An 18,626-nucleotide genomic window follows, 5' to 3' on the forward strand; every position below is an offset into this window, starting at 1 on the left:
GGTGTATGTGCTAAATGGCAAAGTTGGAGCCACTAGGTGTAAAAATATTATTATGGCTAATATGCAAAAAGTGTGTAGATGAAAGTTGGCTATATTATAATATCCTCAGCTTTATAAAGTATCTTAGTGTTTCTTTACATTTGATAATTGTTTGTAATAAACTAAAATGCAATTAAACACTAAAACACAGCTTGGTGTTTCTATCCTCATAAACAAGCATTTCATTTCACACAGTTCTGGCCATCCATCCTCCTCCACTAGAGGGGCTCAGCTTGACTGCCCTGAGCCAGGCAAGCACAGTAATGTGTGTTTTATTCAGCATTATTCTGAACAAAACTTAGAAAGAAAACACGTACCTTGTGTACCAACGATCTCCATATGTAGGTGGGCCAGGCCACTAGCTATTGAAAGGGCCAGTTTGATCATGCCAGCCACAGTCACTATGTTTCTATTCAAATAGTCATATAAGGAACCCAGTTCATGATATTCAGAGACAAGCCAAAGTTGAGTCCAAGTTCCATTATCTAAATGTGAAAAAGTCATTTTATTGCTATAAATATATGTTGAGAAAGAAACCAAAAGCTTTTACCAAATGTCAGTATTTAAAGTAAAGCTGTACGGTTCACAAAGCAAAGCTAATTCCTTTAGTGAGGATGCTGATGGTCCAAATGAGCAAAGTAAAATTTCTCACTGTATCTCTGAAGATACTGATATACTAGAACCTGTTGCATGTATCCGCCAGACCTACAGGAAGCTGTGAGAGTGATTCTGATTAAGTGAACAACTCCTTTCTTCCACTCTTTTTATACTGATAGCACCACATTATAGGAGAAGCTACTGACAGATGTACTTAGGCTCAGTGTCGTGCTAAAATTACTCTGAGCTTTCAAAAAAGATTGTTCCAGTACAAACCAGAAATGCAACAAATTTACACAAAGTGTTATTAATGTAATAAAGACTCTAAAATTCTAAGAACGTTTATGTTCTTCACCTTTCAAAATACGAAATTGATGATTTTCCCCAAAAGTTAAGGTTAAGAGCCAAATACAGTTACTAGACATTATCAAGTAATTTATTTCATTCAACCAAAAGCTAACCCAGCTTATAAAATATTTTTAGCAGAACAGAAATTAGCCTACAACTTCTTCAGGTATTATAGTCCCTGGTGTTAGCTTTAGCTTTTGGAATAGTGTCTACAGCAGCTCTGAACAGTCCTGACCTGTTCTAACACTCAGAGAAAGGAAGCCATAATGAACATTTGCTAAGGACTTTTTCTATTAAATGCTTTATGTACAAGAGCTACTCCTAATCCAAATATTTACTTTTCAAATCCGGGTAGTGATAAAATTTCCCAGGAATACAAAAATCAACATAACATGATAAAGTTCAGTAATAAACTAACCATATATTAAACTAATCCTTATTCTGACTCTTTCCCTGCTCAACATCAGTGGCTATCTTGCCCTCTCATAGCAACATCTCTGTCAGACTGTTGACTAACCAATGGAACTATAAATACCACAAAAGATTTAGAAATGAAGATGAAAGCAATGTTGGAGATCATTTGAAACCATGCACAAAGCCACTGATAAGCCAGTGACAGAGGTAGACCAATTAAACTGAAGAAGAGACAATCAAGGATGATCTCCCTTGGGCCTATTGTTTTATAATCAAATAAACAACATGATTAAATTAGCCTCATCAAGATGATCCATATACCTAAAGTCATTACTGCTTTGACAACAATGCTAATTAATCTGATCAGTAGGTACACCTTAGCTCAATCTTAGGAAGGAAAAGGAAAAGTTCTAAGCTTACTAAGAAAGGTCTCATTTTCAGTCGTCTGGATATTTTTTCAAAGTACATAAAGTTAAGAATTTGGAAAGAACCTTTTTTGTTTATAGCTCATCTTTATCCAGTTTATACCTGGGAAATCAGAAAACACATACCATCTGCAAACATAATTATGGCCAAAATGTACAATAATTCTAAGCCTCTCTTTTGTCATCTAGTTAGTAATAAGCTTATGATAGATAAAAATAACCACAGATTTTAATTTCCATGGGCAATGGTGGGTCTCTGATATCCACAGGTGATTTGTTTTTTCGATAAAGGTTACAGTCTCTACCTCACCAAAGTTCTTCATGTGTATTGCTGATTCGAATTTTCAAAAATTGACTGGGTCATGTTTTGCTCATCATTGTGTCCTGTTTCCCTTTGTTATGGGAACTAATGCACAATTAAGTAAGTAAAAGCCGTGCAAAAAGAAGAAAGAAAGCGTAAGTAATCCGCAAATTATACCCAGTCCCTGATTACTCAGGGATTTATACAATATTTTATGAAAATTGATTTCAATACCAAAACATTGATGCTCTGTCTTGCTCCACAAATCTCAAAAAGTCATACTATTTGAGGTTGTTGATGTTAAGTCTCAATATAATTTATACTCAAAGTACATTAATAGAAAATACAATTTCACTAAAATTGATTTGCTTGCTGCCATTCTGGTAATGTTCATAGAGAATTTGAGTCTTGGAGTTGAAGCCTATTTATACAGATGAGAAGTACAGTCCTAGCAAAGGTAAATATTCAACTAGCATTCACTGGTATGCCTGTCCCAGTTAAAATATTGAAATATTTCTGTCCTCATTGGCAAACAGCTGCTATTCAAAATTCCAATGTCATTCCTTTGCCCTAGACTCCCAAAGCAACCTCCCCGACCTCCCACTCCACCCCCACAAGATTCCTCTCCATCTCTTCACGAACCAGCAAGTAAGCGATAAAAACTAGCATGGCACGGTTCTCCCAGGACTCTGGACCAGCTGAAGCTTCTGTTCTGATTGGATGATTCCTGTGCCATACCAGTCACCAAATATTTTAAGTGTCAACTGGCTATGGTGTCATCATGATTTCATGTCACTCGTTTGCCCTGTCTTTATTGTATGGTTCTGTACATTTATCTGTGGAGAAGAGGAAAAGCATCTTCTATCCTCAATAAAGAAATTAGACTCTTATGGTGATCTAACGATGGACATGACATGTTTACTTGCTGAACCCAATTAGATAGAAAATACCTTTGTTGTCAGCAGCAATGAAACCAAGTATGTTTTCATGTCGCAGCATAACCGTCTGATAAATTTCTGCCTCCCGAAACCAAGATCTTTCATCTCTGGAGGAGAAGATTTTTACAGCCACATCTTCCCCACACCATCTTCCATGCCAGACCTCACCAAATCTACCTTTTCCCACTATCTCCTGAAGTACGATTGTCCTTGCAATTGTTCTTTGAACCAACAGAGGTAGACCTAACCAAAGAAAAGATGGAATTGATGAGTACAAACAAGGAAGTGTCAGGAAAGAATTATCATAATGATTATTATTTTCACACAAAAAGGCAAACATTGAAGCGCTTTCATAATTTTACCAATTTTGAAGAAATAAGGACCATTGTATCAAACTTTTAGGTCAAACCTTTCTCAAAAAAAACCCACTCCAAATTCTTCATATGAATTTCTCTTCTCACATTCCCAAATAAAGATTTCTTGAACATAGCCTGCTGCTACAGATATCTGATTTTCAGAATTGCTGGAAATCTCCCTGATTTGCCCACGAAAGCCAGTCAGGTCACTCAATACACAAAAGTTAAAAAAAAAAAAAAATGGCATCAGCCTCTAAAACAAAATGCATTGTTTCTAGTACAACTGGGGAAGCAGAAGAATTCCTTGTGAATTTTTTCAAAAACCAAATTAAAGGGCTGCCTGGGTGTCTCAGTGGGTTGAGGCTTCTGCCTTCGGCTTGGGTCGTGATCCTGGAGTCCTGGGATTGAGCCCCGCATCGGGCTCTCTGCTCCACGGGGAGCCTGCTTCCTCCTCTCTCTCTCTGCCTGCCTCTCTGCCTACTTATGATCTCTGTCTGTCGAATTAATAAATAAAATCTTTAAAAAACCCCAAAAATTAAAATAGCAAAGTGAAGAATCAGATTCAATAACCAAGTGAGATAATCAAGTTATGCTAAAAAAAAGCAAGGCATCGTCATAGAAAACACCAAGTGGACATTCTTTGTGAAATAAAAAAAAATTCAAAGAAAATATATTCCAAGTGTATGTTAAAAGTTTAGATTCTTTGAACTAATAACCCCACCTCTAGAATTCTATCCTAAATATTTAATGCAAAATGCAGAAACATTATGTCAAAATATTTAATACCTATTACTTACAGGAAATAGAAGGAAAAGTATCGGAAAATAGAAAAATTGTTAAACATAGTGCTGTGATTAAGAGAACAGATAAATTTAAAGACCTCAGTTGCAATTTCAGCCGTGCCACATGGTAACCATAGGCAAGTATCGGAACTTCTCTGAGCTTCAACTTCCTCATCTAAAAAATAGGGGATATTAACAGTACCTATCTCATAGGGGTAACACAAGAATGAATTAGCATGTTAAGCACCTGGGACAGTATCTGGTATATTACGTGCTCAGTAATGGTCAGCCCTTAATATTCTATCTTAGAACAGATTACTTACAGCAAATGATAATAATGCTGCTTATGAGGAGGTATTTCTTAATGACATGGGAAAATACTTTTTCTATAATGTTAAATGAAAATAACACAGTAAATTCAACTCATCGAAATAAGTATACCTCGCTATTCAAAATATGCACAGGAAAAAGCCTGTAAAGGAAATTTGCCAAATGTTATGATGGTTCTGCCTATTTAGTGGAATCAGGATGAACTGTGATATTCTTCTTTCTAATATACATTTTCTTAATTCCCACAATAGGTACCTACCACTCTTATAATTAGAGAAAAATAGGTAAAGAGGTTACAGTCTAGGTTTACTCTGGGAAGTCATGTTTAGTCATTATCCATGTGCTCAGATGGCTTGGAAACTCTCATTGCTACAGCCCTCTAAGCTCTGCAGGGTTTGGCCTCTGCTCCTGAAATGGTTTATTCAGATGTTCTCCTCTTCCTAAGAACCACCCACTGTGGCTAAATAAGCACAGACTATAAGGTTGCTATTATGGATCTCAACAATTAGTCATAGAGCCCCATAGCCAGGAAGTTCTGAGATCGTCTAGTTCAACTTTATCGTTTTAGGGATGAGAAAATCGGGGCCCTGCAGTAATCAAAGACTGGCCCAGAAATAGGCTCTAGTGGGAGGCCAACCTACAGCTGAAATGCTGGTGTTCAGTCCAAACTCTTGCTCTCCCTCGAGGGAGACAAAACATAAGGGACTCTTAATCTCACAAAATAAACTGAGGGTTGCTGGGGGACGTGGGGGTATGGAGAGGGTGACTGGGTTATGGACATCGGGGAGGGTATGTGCTGTGGTGAGTGCTGGGAAATGTGTAAGCCTGATGATTCATAGACCTGTATCCCTGGGGCAAATAATACATTATATGTTAATAAAAATAATTTAAAACAAAACAAAACAAAAAAACTCTTGCTTTCACCATTCAGTGGATATGCCCACAGTCTTCCCCTGTTGGGAAGACTTCCAGCAGCAAACTCTAAGGGCTATTTCTTCAGGCTATGGCCAAGTTTACTACTCGACCATGCAGGAAAAGTTGTACTAACAATTATCAGGACAAATTACAATCTCAATCTCCCTCCTCCCTCCCTGATCTTGCATGCACACACTCACCAGAACACCACCATCAACAACCACTACCACCAGTAACTGACTAGAGAACTCGATTAGCCTCTGTTTTCAAACTGCAAATTGATCAAACACAGGACCAATGCCACAGACCAGGGACAGAGGAACACAACATCAACAAAGGTACTGAGCACAGCAATTAAGCTGAGACACTAAAACTCAGGGAAAGTTGCTTCGGTATCTTTCAAGGCAACAACTCCAAATAATCTAGTTCTTGTTTATACACTTAGAGATTTCATTTGAAGATACATAGACTTTGCTTCTCCCTGTAGGTTCATTTTACTTTTTAAAATTTTTTTTCTTTTTTATTTTTTTACTTTTTACCAGCAGTTGTAGAAGCTGATGCCTGTCTGATGGGAAGGCATCTTTCAGTAATGTCACCACCCATCAGAAGTGTTATATTGGGACAGGAAAGCAGCCATTCACCCAGTTTCTCAGAAGTCACCTGAGACGTGAGCCATTCTCAGAAACAGTCCAGCAACAGATCTGTTCACTTGCCTTTCTTGCAGGTATTTTATCTCTTTGAAATGACCTGGTCAGGGATAAGCCTCACAATTTTTGTTTTTCAACATCTAACAAAATTGCCTTCGCCTAAATTTTGCTGGCCAATTAAGGGAACCAAAGGGGAAGCAGAAGCACCTGATTTCCTCCCAATGAACGAGTTTTCATGATGGAAAACTTGTTGCAGCTAGACCCATTCTCCGATTACCAAAGGCACTGTTGTCATCAGGTACTTTTAGCCAGTGCTCACTGCTAAATGAATATAGCTGACTCTAAGAAAAAGTGTCTAAAACTCTTTCAAACTGGTCATTAAAATCATCTGTGCTTGGGTACATGTACGGCTTTCTTTTTAAGAAAGATCTTAGAATAATCTAAAGATGAGAGTTCAGCAGTCAATAAGCCCAGATTTAGGTTTAAAGATGCACAAAAACACCAAAATATCTTAAGGTTAATTTTTTAAATTTCATGTCTTGGTTCATGACTACTTTCTTAAACTAAATATCCATTCTCCAGTTATAAAGTCTCTATTATTTTTATTTGAGAGGGAAATTCTTAGTCATCTTAAATATATTCAAGGAGGAGCTACTTAACGTCTTCAGATGAACTGAAATGTTTGGGGGAATATTAAATAGTTATTTAATTACTTGAAATTTATCAAGAAATTATATGAGGTTTCAAGGAATTGGGCACAAATCAGAGCACTGTCTGCTCATATTTTGTGCCTAGAATGCCACCAGTGTCCAGGAAATTAGCACCCGGTTCGTCCCAGGATGTAACAGTCAAGGAAGGATGAGTACTGAATCTGAACAGCTTTACTTTTAAAGGAAGAACATCAGCTTTCTGTGCAATAATTTAATTTGGATTTTAGTTTTATAAACTTTGCAGTCTGGAGACAATTTTTTTCTGGGATGCCTCCTTTGAAAACATGCCACCTAATTTGTGCAGTGATGGTATACACATTGAGACCTTGGTCCATGACATAGCAGGGGAACTTGCCCCCCCAAACTACAAACTCTCTGGACTCTGTGGATGGCCTGATTAGGCCTCTCTTTCCTGGATTCTTAGGGGACTCTAAAGCTACTTCCTGTTAAATACAGACACTCATACAGATGCTACTGTCCCTCCGGCATCTGCCCTTGTTCACTGTGCCTGCTGGATGCACCTAAAGGCCGTGGGCTGGGGAGTTTCTCGAAGTCTGTTTGAGGTAATCATCTAAATGATCCTTCCAAAGCAAGAGGGGTCCCGGCTCCTAAAGTGACCCACATAGGCTTACCCTAGTTCACATTTCAGTACTGCACGCCGGAAGGATTTCTGGACATATACATGAGGAAAGGTCATTTTAGAAAGTTTATTATTACAGAGAAATCTGCTTGGTCGCCAGAAACCCAAAATGGCCTCATATTGTTTGTGCGATGAAAAAGGCTCATTTAGGCCATAAAACAGCCTGGTCTTTTGAACTGCTTCACCAGGGGTTGGGGAGTTCCATTAAAGAGGAATAGACTTACCATACTACCTTAGCAAAAGTCAGCACAGGAGGGCTGCGCTACTCCCTATCATCTCTGTTTCTGTGCTTTAAGAATACATTCTTGATTTTAATTTTAGGTCAGCTCCCCGTTGACTTCACACACACACACATCCCAGGGGGTGCTTCGGATTCTAAAGACTTCCATTACCACAAGCAAAGACACTCGAAGAATACCACTTCGCTCAACTAACATCCTCCTCAGAACTCAGCTCCTCAAATACAGTAACTTTTGTGCCCATGAAACATTACAAAGAGAGCAACAATGATTATTACTAACCATAATGGTGGGGGGTGGAGGGAGAGAAGAGAAACTCTTTATCGATTCAGAAGTACATTCTGAAAGAATATAAAAATGAGAATCTGAATACCTAAGGACAGAAAAGGCAACTGAGAGGAATTAATTCTTTCGGCCACAGCTGATGGCCCTCTTCATCAAATCCAAAAACAAGTTTTAATATCAGAACTTACCCATACCACATCAAGCATTCTAAATGACCCAGTTCAAAATATTGGGGCCCTTTTTGTTAGAAATTATTTTTATTTCTTTTTTAAATAAGAGTTTTCTTACTACAAAATGGACAACAGGCACATACCAGAGCCAGATCCAGAGGCAGTCACATCATAAATCAGATCTTTGAGAGTTTTTCCAGAATTTACCAGATTGCACTCGGAGAGGGGTTCCTCCACATTCTGTCTCTTTTTCTTCCTGTTTGTGCACGGTCGACCTTGGCATGCCCAGATGGTCAAAACTGTGGCCAAGGACAGGAGGCAGACTGGTACAGTAATGACAACGGTCAACTCCATGGGTCCAAGTTTGGGGACATTTGGAGATGCTTCAGTTAAAAAAAAAAAAAAAGAACATGACCATACATCAACCCATTTAAGGTACTCTGGAAATTGGAAATGTGATCACCAAAATCTCACATCTTTGATGTGGAACTACACCCTATGCACTTAGGTGAGTTGGTAAAGATTCTCTGGGGGATAAGCAAAGATGGGGAAAGGAAGTTGAGGTCAGGATGCACCCAGAATAATTATGCCAGGTGAAGATGGGAGCAGAATGAGGATCATGGAAAGCACTAGTGCCTGGGATCCTTTTTAAATCCTCCAAGGTATCTGACATTTTCCTACTATCTTCTTCCCATTTTTCAGCAGTCCATCCTGAGAGCACATTCATTCATTCACGCCACAAATAATTACTGAGCTCCGGCAATATGTCACCACTATTCCAGGTGCTGGAGATACAGTAGTGATGACAGCCAAATCCTTGCTCTCGTGGTGCTTATGTTCTCATACACCCACTAAACAGATGGATATGCGATACCCAAGCAGGAGGCCCTCAGCGTTATGATGAAGCAGAGGGGAAAGCGCAGGATGCCGGGGTGCCCCTTAAGACAGAGTGCTGCCAAAGGCTATTCTGGGAGGGGGCAGGGAGAACAGCAGGAAGAGCCCAAGGAGATGTGCTCTGGGCAACACGAAAGCAAGTGTACACCCCAAGATGAGGCCCACCCGGGCTGCTCAGGAACAATCCCTGCCTAGAGCGCAGTAAGCGAGGAGAAAGGCAGAAGACAGTAGGAGGCAACCAAGGGAAAGAGCATGCGGGGTATGGTAGGCTAAGTGAAGGGCTGTGTCTTCTATTCCAAGCAGATGCTGTCTCAGGACTTGGAGCAGGCAGACTAACCACGTGATCTCACTTCCATTCTGCAGGGCTGCAGAGGGGCACAGGAGTAAAAGTGAAGAGACCCAGGAGATCATCCAGGCAGGAGGGGACAGGACGGTCTTGGCTGAACTCAATCTGAAATAGGAACACTTCCTTCTCAGTCCCCATTCATTCTCTACACCCCTTTACTGTTTTGTTTTCATTCCTGGGTTGTATCACTGTCTGACACATCATATATTCATGTATTTATTTATCTATTATTGGATTCCCTCCAAAGAAGGTGTGCTTGGTGAGAGAAAGAACTTTGCCTGTTTTTCACAACTATATCCCCAGTGTTTACAACTGGAGATGATTAATAGTTCTTGAATAGCAGAACCACTAAAAATTCTACTAGTTTTGTTCTTAATAGGTAAGGGATAAGATTTTTAGTTTTGGAAAAATAAACCTAATAATTGAAACCAAGTAATATAAGGATATAATTTGTGACTCTAATATTAAAACACAGATAGCCACTTTTTCCAAAGCTCTCCTTGTATCTGAGAAATCTTTTTAAGTTAGGGAAAATAGTGATCCATGAAAAATCTATGATGGCAGATATTTGCTGTATTTTTCAAAGAAATTATTTTGACACTTGAAATGAGCACATAGTTCATTTTTCCTTCATTCACTAGACATCCTCAGCATCAATTTAATTTTATCCCCATATCCTATCATTAGGGATCATGATTTTTTGCTTTTAATAAACCCTAGGAAGTATTTGATAGGATACAGGAACAGAACTCTGGCGTCTCAGCTTCTCAGACATCAACGAGAAATAGAAGAACGCAGGCTTAGGAGAAAGAGAAGCAAAAGTAAGCAGACATTTTCTCCATTTGTGGCTATAATGCCTTGAGCACACTACACCCTTCCTGAGCTGACGAGGCATGTCCAGAGAGAGGGTTGCAGACGTGCATGGAAAGCAACAGCACAACAACTACCCCTTAGAATCTAAACAAAGGACGGTGATAATGGACCTCGTGAATTAAGCCATTCCTCAGACTTCCTTCTTTGCAATGACAATCCTGAAGAGTTCCTTAGATTAAATGCATTTATATTTTACTTACAATATGTCAACCGGAATATATAAGTATAAAGGCAAAACAAATATTTAATTCTCAAGGAAAAGGAATCGAATTCTTCAAAAACGTGTTCATACAAGTATCACTATAATCCTAAAAATAGTTGGTTTTTTTTTTAAACCGATAAATAAAAGAATTAAAGCTGTTAAGAGAACTCTGGAAACAAACATTATCCATACTCTTCTACTTTGCCCTGGGAATTCTGGCAGATCACCAACTTTCCTTCTCCAGAGTGCTTCAGGATTCCGCTGAAGTCATCAGGAGGTGTCCAGGTGCATATGAGAAGAACTTGGCCTTGAATGTTCTCATGACAAGGTGCTAAAAGAGTTCTTTGACTTGACTTCGCTTTAGAAATCATTAACCATAGTACCTGCAACTTCTACCATTTGCTATTATAAAAGGGTTTTATTATTCATTTCACAATGATCTTTCAAACACACATTTCAAGTTGTATCTGTATCTCTAGGTCCTCACGATGGTATTCTAGGAATTCTATGAAAGCCACAGAAAGCACTTAATCTTTTGCAACCTACATAAATATCTCACTTAAATATGTTTTTTTTTTTTTTAAAGATTTTATTCACTTGACAGAGAGAGATCACAAGTGGGCAGAGAGGCAAGCAGAGAGAGACAGAGGAGGAAGCAGGCTCCCCGCAGAGCAGAGATCCCGATGTGGGACTCGACCCCAGGACCCCGAGATCATGACCTGAGCCGAAGGCAGAGGCTCAACCCACTGAGCCACCCAGGTGCCCCACACTTAAATATGTTTTTAAAACAAAAATAAAATTTAAAAAACAAAATTCCACTATTAGATCCATTTATATGGCTATATCTTATTTCAATATATGTTATCAGGAGCTACCAATATAAACATTAGAGTTAAAAAGCTTATTGATTGTCTTCATTTTAGTAGTTCTATTAAGCAGAGCTCAGATCATCACTATGGCAACCAATAAAGAGGCGAAAGGTCAGTAACCCTGAAAATAGAATATTCTCTATAAAATTGTACTGCTCTAGTGAAGGTTACTGCTCTCAGAGATATTTATTACAGATGAGCAATTTTTCTACTTTTGTGAACAAATTTACTGATGGGAGTTAGTAATAAAAAAAAAGATTACTCAGCTAGAAAAAGGCTAGGAACAACATCCAGAAAGAGCTCCTTAAACACTGAGCAATTTTTAAAGCAAACATTTGTAAAACTATCTTCTAAACCAAATGTTGATTGTAATCTCCATAGGAGATAAACGAAGAAAAACTGTAGTCTCCACCCAATGAGTCATAGCAAAGGAGATAGCAGTGCAGCTAAGAATACATTTTAATAAGCTACCTTTGATGACTGTATTATTTTTCCTAGCAGGTTTTACATTCTCCATCATAGAACTCTCATTATTCAATAATTTTCAATCTGAGATTGCCTGTGCCGAATGAAATGCACCCTCCATATTATAAGCAGCTCCATGGGAGAACGTGTTAATCCCAAAAGTGAGGTCTGGGGAATGCTGCATTGTTCATTCATGTAATTTCACTCTCCAGCAATTAAACAAAATAGATGGGGGGAGGGGGCAGAGAAAAGCTCTAGGTGAGAGCCTAGGTCACAAGGATCTCCCCTATATAAGCTCACTGAACCAAAACAACACAAGAAAAGGAAGTATTAACCAGGAAGGGAGAAGGACACATTGACCCAAATGGGGTGGAAGATTCTGGACCGCTGAAGAGTCATGTGAAAGGCAGACAAATGTAAGAAAGTAAGATAAGACAAAACAATAAGAACCAAAAAGGAAAAAAGGGAGGAAAGAAGAAAGGAAGGAAGAAGGGAGGGAGGGACAAAGGAGTAAATTTTTTTAAAATTTGTGTGTGAACTTTGCAACTTCCACTAGAGACCTAAGTAGAACTGTTGATGGTGAAAGTCAATGATCATTGCCACTGCTCAAATTTCAGAACGATTTTCAATGCCTCAACTTCTTCTAGGATAGCGCCTCCTTGCCACTCCCCACTTTCAGCTTTAGGGAAGCAATCCTCAAGATGAAAAGAAAAAGGTAATACGGCCATGACCCCCATGTTTCCTCCCCTGCTGACCTCTTCTCTTTCCTCATTAAAAATCATTTTTATAATTACTGATGTTTGCAAGATGTATATGACCTTTAAATTAATTAATTTATATCTCCTTAGTTTATGCTATTAGTAGGATGACAGAACTAAGTGGAGCTCTGGACTAGATCAATAGCTTCAAATAGCCCATATTGATTATTGGTATGGAAATCTTGAAAATGTCTATGTTCCATGTAAAGACACATTTCATTATATTTAAGCACCTTTCAACTGATTACAAACTAAGACATTACAATGGAGTCAGGAATAGCAACTCTGAGAAGGGACATCTGGGTGGCTCAGTCGGTTAAGCATCCAGTTCTTGGTTTCAGCTCAGGTCATGGTCTCAGAGTTGTGAGATGGACTCCCCTGTCAGGCTCTGTGCTGGGTATGGAGCCGGCTTAAGATTCTTTCTTTCCCTCTCCCTCTGCCCCTTCTTCCCCTCTCTCTCTTAAAAAAAAAAAGAAAAAAGAAAAGAAAAAGAAAAGAAAAGAAAAAAGAAACTCTTTGAGCAGAGAATGACTAAAGACATACGCACTGGCCAGACAGCTGGTGAAAAAGAAATCCAAAGAAAACAGAGGTCTCCATCCAAAATGATTTTTTACAAAACTTTGCAGGGTTAGTGCTTCCTTCCCAAAGCTGTTATAGGAAATAACCTATAGATATTGAAGAGGATCCAAAACACCCCTAAAGAAACCACGGACTAATTTAATATTAAAACCACTCACATTCCTTTTATTAAAAGTTTTGCCCCAAGTGAAAAGATACCATCTTGCAAGATTGTAACCATGAATGTATAAATATCAAGTCTTCAACTGCCTCCCCTCCCCTTCTCCCCATAAGAGGAAGCATTTCTTTTTCCAGTTTGGAGCATGTTCTCAGGTAGTAAGCCAACAGAAACGGACAATGCTGCTTGAGATGCCTTCTGAAGAGTGTGCTTCTGCCCTGGCATGTCGAAGAAATGCCACCAGGGTCAAATGAATGCTGTGATCCGTCCACCTACCCTATAAACTCTCTATGACACAGGCTGTGACATTAATGAAAGGGTCTTTGTTTAGTTTAGTTCATAGGGTTCTGGGGGAAATCGTGAAAGTAATATCTGCAGCTGAAACAAGAGAATACATTGCCTCTAAGATGTTCAAAGCTACCTTGTTAATTAGCTCAACAGGAATAATATCTTTTGCCAAAAAGAGAAAGACATGTAAAGCACTGAGAAGTCTCCCAAGTCTTCATGATGAACCTCTTTGAACCTGCCATTTCAAATCATCCTTAAATGTGGATATCATCATTTCGAACATCTGCTTGATGGTAATGAAAAGACATTTTGAATTGGTTTCTTGCTGCTCTACTGAAAGACTGGATCCAAATGGATTCCTTTGTGTAATGCTGCACTGAGAACAACTCTCTAGGGCAGATGCCCGAAAATGAGGCACAGTCCACATCCTTATGGAACTTAAATTCTACTAAGGAATATATGATCCGCCTAGGGAAAAATTCCAAAACAATTTCTACAGTAAAAATACGAAGACAACTTTACATAAGAGCAAGGCAAGTGGGACATAAGAGAAAGATCATGATGAAGACTTCCATTCATGATCAGTCCAATATAAAACCACACGGAACTGCACTTACATGTGGGAAGTGAATGGGTCTCTGTTGCTAAGTCAAAGATACTGGTTTTATTTGTCTAACACTCCTACATTATTCCACAGTCACGAATTGCAGGCAGCTCCCCACTCTCTGGAGCTTTTCATAGCTTCCTACTTCTTCACAGGGACCCTTATAAATGTCATCAGGAATAATCCAATGAGAAGTGAATTCAGTTAGATCCCTCCAACTTACTCCAATACAAGGAACAGCAAATGGCCACCCTTCTCCATGGAGTAAGAATAATCATGTTAAACAGGTTATTTATGATCAACAGGAACCTCAAGGACAGAACAGGGGAGAATATCATCTAATCTGGAGATTCAGCAGAGCAATGAAGGTGACAGAAAAAACGTGAGAAGTATTTCTGCCTTTTGACTGAATCCAATGAGCTATCGATGGGGCCATTCCATTGTTCAGTGCTCAGTCTACGTATGGCTGTTTCTATCCACCATCTTCCCCTGGAATTATTTCATGATTTTATGGCATGCTGATCGCACCACACATAAACGTATTTCCTGGAAGTTCTCTTTGTGTTGCTGGGCTTCCGGGAATATGTGAGGAACACTGGGTATCTTCAAATCTTCTCTTGTCCACTTTTGTCTGAATTTAGAATAAAATTGTTTTAATATGTTAAGGAATTAGGAATGTGAAGTTGAAGAATATCAACTTTGGCATGGGGTCTGTGGAACTTCGACTTCAGGGCAGATAAAATTAATAAAATGTAAGAAGGAGGGGCCCCTGGGTGGCTCAATGGGTTAAGCCTCTGCCTTCGGCTCAGGTCATGATCTCAGGGTCCTGGGATCAAGCCCCACAACTAATAAAATGTAAGAAGGAGGATTTAAATCAGCTCCAAAGTTGTTCTTTACTTCAGTGCATGCACCCAGAGATTAGTTTATTATCTGTCATCAAAACACATACGATATGATATAATACATATTTGTATAGAAATTGACTACGGGGTGCCTGGGTGGCTCAGTTGGTTAAGCCGCTGCCTTCGGCTTGGGTCATGATCCCTGGGTCCTGGGATTGAGTCCCACATCAGGATCCTTGCTCAGCAGGAACCCTACTTCTCCCTCTGCCTCTGCCTGCCACTCTGCCTGCTTGTGCTCTCTCTCTGTCTCTGACAAATAGATTTTAAAACAAATAAACAAACAAAAACACCAAAACTTTGACCAAGAGAAAGAAGTTACACTTCTCTGTCCTGAAATTCCTGCTACTATAAATTCTCCCACAGCAAACATACTCACACAAAGCAGGTTTTTCACTTGGAAAAAAGACTGATGCGAGACCATCCTATTTTGACCCAACCCAATGTCCCGTACAGGATAATCACCCAAAAAGTATTTCAGCAAACAGGTAATAGTATTTACATAACTGAGAGAGTAGAGGCTCACATTGTGTGAAATCCTCAATCTAGAATTGGTTATAAATTTTACTTCCAATTTCCCATTACATCCCTCTGAACAAAATTTCGTAATTGAAATCAGTGTACTTCTTTCCCGAGATAGGAAATGCTTCCTATATTAGACTTTAAGGCACATTTTTGACTTCTTTGTATGCTTATATTTCATAGCATTTTCTCAAATATAAAAATCATAGCACCTTGCAGTTTACGGAGGGGAAAAAAAGAGCCCTGTCTGGCACACCTGTCAGGTGTGTACTGAATCCTCAGAGGATAAGCTATAAATGGATTTGCTCCTGTGATGGCAGAACAATTCCACAAGGGGTCCCGTGAGTATTTCTCAGCAGGTAGATGTCACCTTACACTGACTCGAGCAATGAATTGGTTTAAAATAGAAAACCATAAGAAAGTTTGAAAACAACAATGAATTTTTTAAAGGATTGTAGATCACAAGACGTTTAAAGTCCCAAAAGAATAATACGATCAGAGTCTGCAATTTTTATAATTATAGCATCCTTTGAAATTATTAATTTTTGATAAATCTAATTGTAATGTTTTGGCAGTTTATCTTCCTTCAGATGTAATCCTTCAGTTTGGTTTAAATGAAAGTCTAATTTAGACATGTACCTAATCAATATGCATTGTTTACCTACCCTGACTGATATAATCACTTTCCCTTTTTTTCTTTACACAACTGAGAACAGAACAGGAAGGTGGAAATTGTACTGAGGTTAATAAAGCACCCAATATTTTCATGTTGTGCATGTCTTTTCTTTACTAAAACCAATTATTTGGAAAGCACAAAATATAATAGCATTATTAAAATAGCGTATGAAATCTGAAAGGAAATTATTAGTACATTTACCTTTTCAAGCGCTGTATGTTTTGGTAGCAAAATGGGAACAAAGATACCTGGAACTTGGATGTTTTTGTTGAGTAGCTGATTTCCATATGAAAGGTGGTAATTAGTGCAAGCCTGAACTAAATAGCAATTCCTATCAAAATTAACCCAGTAGGGATCCTGGGTGGCTCAGGTGGCTAAGCTTCTGCCTTTGGCTCAGGTCATGGTCTTGGGGTCCTGAGATAAAGCCCTGCACCCAGTCCCACAACCAGCCCCAATGGGCTCTGTACTCAGTGGGGAGTCTGCTCGTCCCTCTCCCTCTTCTTCTCCCTCTGCTCCTCCCCCCACTTGTTTTCTCTCTCTCTCAAATAGATAAATAAATAAATAAAATATTTAAAGAAAAAAAAAAAAAAAGCTTGCTAGATACTGCCTGAATGAATAAAAGGGAAAGCCTGTGTCCACTAAGGAAGAATGAATTACTTCTGAGCTTCCACCAAAAGATAAATAAGGAAGACATCAAGGGTGCCATCCCTGATTTTTCAAAACAAGCCAGATATGGAGAAGTTTTATATGAAGACTCTGAATTTTTAACAATGTAAAGAAATTCCCGTTTCTTTCCTTTTCCAGAAACCAGAGGTCAAACAAAACCTGTGAACCAGATATAACCCATAAGCAGGTAGAACTCTGGATGACAAGTTTTGTTGTTTCTATGTAATTAGAATTAGGTTCAGCTACAAATAACAGAGGAAACCGGACAGAAGTTTCTTCAGTCATGGGAACGACACTTGAAGATGAGTAGTCCAATGTGAGCAGGTGAGTGCATGAAGTTTTCAGTCAGGCTCCTGTGAGTTCCCGTATCGCCACCCCCATGGTGCCTCCTCATGGTCCAAAGGCAGCCACTAAAACCACCTTCACATCCAGGCATTGGGATGGATGTGCCAGTTCTAATGGACTCCAAAACACTCACATTCATCTCCTTTGCCAGAACCTAGTCACATGGCCACACTTACCTGTAAGGGTAGCTGAAAACATTGTCTGTTAGGGGGACAGCTATATTATCAGCAAAAGGCTAGGTCCTGCTACAAAGTCGGTTTTGGAGGAAACAATATGTCTTTGAAACACTTATTTATAGGCATAATAAACTTTGATCTATTAGATTTTCTCGTTAGAAAAAGCACATATGTGCGAAGAAACAAATCAGACAGTAGTGTACGAGAATTGATAAGAAAGGAGTTACCTAATGTCCTCAGCTGTTCAGCACTCCAACATCAACTCAGATGTTCATAGAATGTGTAACCTCAACCCAAACATTACCCTGAAACTTGATGTTTTGTTCTTCTTTTGTTGTGAAATATAGTGAATATACAGAAAAGTACACAGATTATATAGGTTGAGTACAAAAAGAATGATAAAACTCCCATGCATCTCCTCTCCCCATCCCCCTTCCCCTTCCCCCCTACTCTGAGATACCCCCAAATGGTCACAACCTAATTTCTTAACCAAGGGTAACACTTATCCTGATTTGAGGAATAATGATTTCCTTACCCTTGTACTGTGGTTCCCAGAATTCCTTTTCTTATATGGTCCCGGGTTCAAGTTGGCATATTTGCATACATGTTCATAAATATGAGTGGCTTGTAATTTCCTTTTCTCATACTATCTTTGTTGGGTTTTGGTATCAAGAGTATGTATAAAATCAGTGAAGGAGTATTTCCTCTTTGTCTGCATTTTGGCAGAGATTTGTGTGAGATTGTGTGAGATTTATTTGTTCCTAGAAGTTTATCAAAATTTTCTAATAGCCCTCATGGGCTTTGAAATTTTCTTTCTGGATATACTTTTCCTACCTTTTTCAAACTACTGATTCAGATTCTTTATTATCATAATACTACTCAGATTTAGTAAATTACAATCTTCTACAAAATTAGATTGTTTGTAAGCCAACTGGTTTCAACCTTATACAGTCTCACTACTTATTTATCCACTTGTTCTATCAATTAGCAAGATTGTGGATACTAAAATCTCCCCCCCTGAGATTGTGGACTTCTGTATTTCTCCTCACAGATCTCAAATATTTTCTTTATTTTTGAGTCCCATTCTCAAGTATACAGGAATTTAAATGTATTAAGAATTCCTTAAAAAAAAAATTCCTGGTAAATTGAAACTTTAATCATTATAAAATGA

The 18,626-nt window shown here is 38.8% G+C and overlaps 1 protein-coding gene across 2 annotated transcripts in view; it reads right to left on the bottom strand.

The window, feature by feature from the left end:
• ACVR1C (activin A receptor type 1C) overlaps positions 1-18,626 on the bottom strand; it is a 71,052-nt gene that overhangs the window by 10,041 nt on the left and 42,385 nt on the right. For both annotated transcript variants that reach the window (XM_032857853.1, XM_032857854.1), the window contains exons 3-5: positions 8,280-8,519; positions 3,075-3,305; positions 357-524 (exon numbers count right to left, since the gene is read on the bottom strand). In XM_032857853.1, the coding sequence (XP_032713744.1) occupies positions 357-524; positions 3,075-3,305; positions 8,280-8,519 (639 nt within the window). The remainder of the gene's footprint in view (positions 1-356; positions 525-3,074; positions 3,306-8,279; positions 8,520-18,626) is intronic.

The sequence above is a fragment of the Lontra canadensis genome, unplaced genomic scaffold (assembly GCF_010015895.1).
Source record: "Lontra canadensis isolate GAN:19392208 unplaced genomic scaffold, GSC_riverotter_1.0 scaffold13, whole genome shotgun sequence".
Taxonomy (NCBI): domain Eukaryota; kingdom Metazoa; phylum Chordata; class Mammalia; order Carnivora; family Mustelidae; genus Lontra; species Lontra canadensis.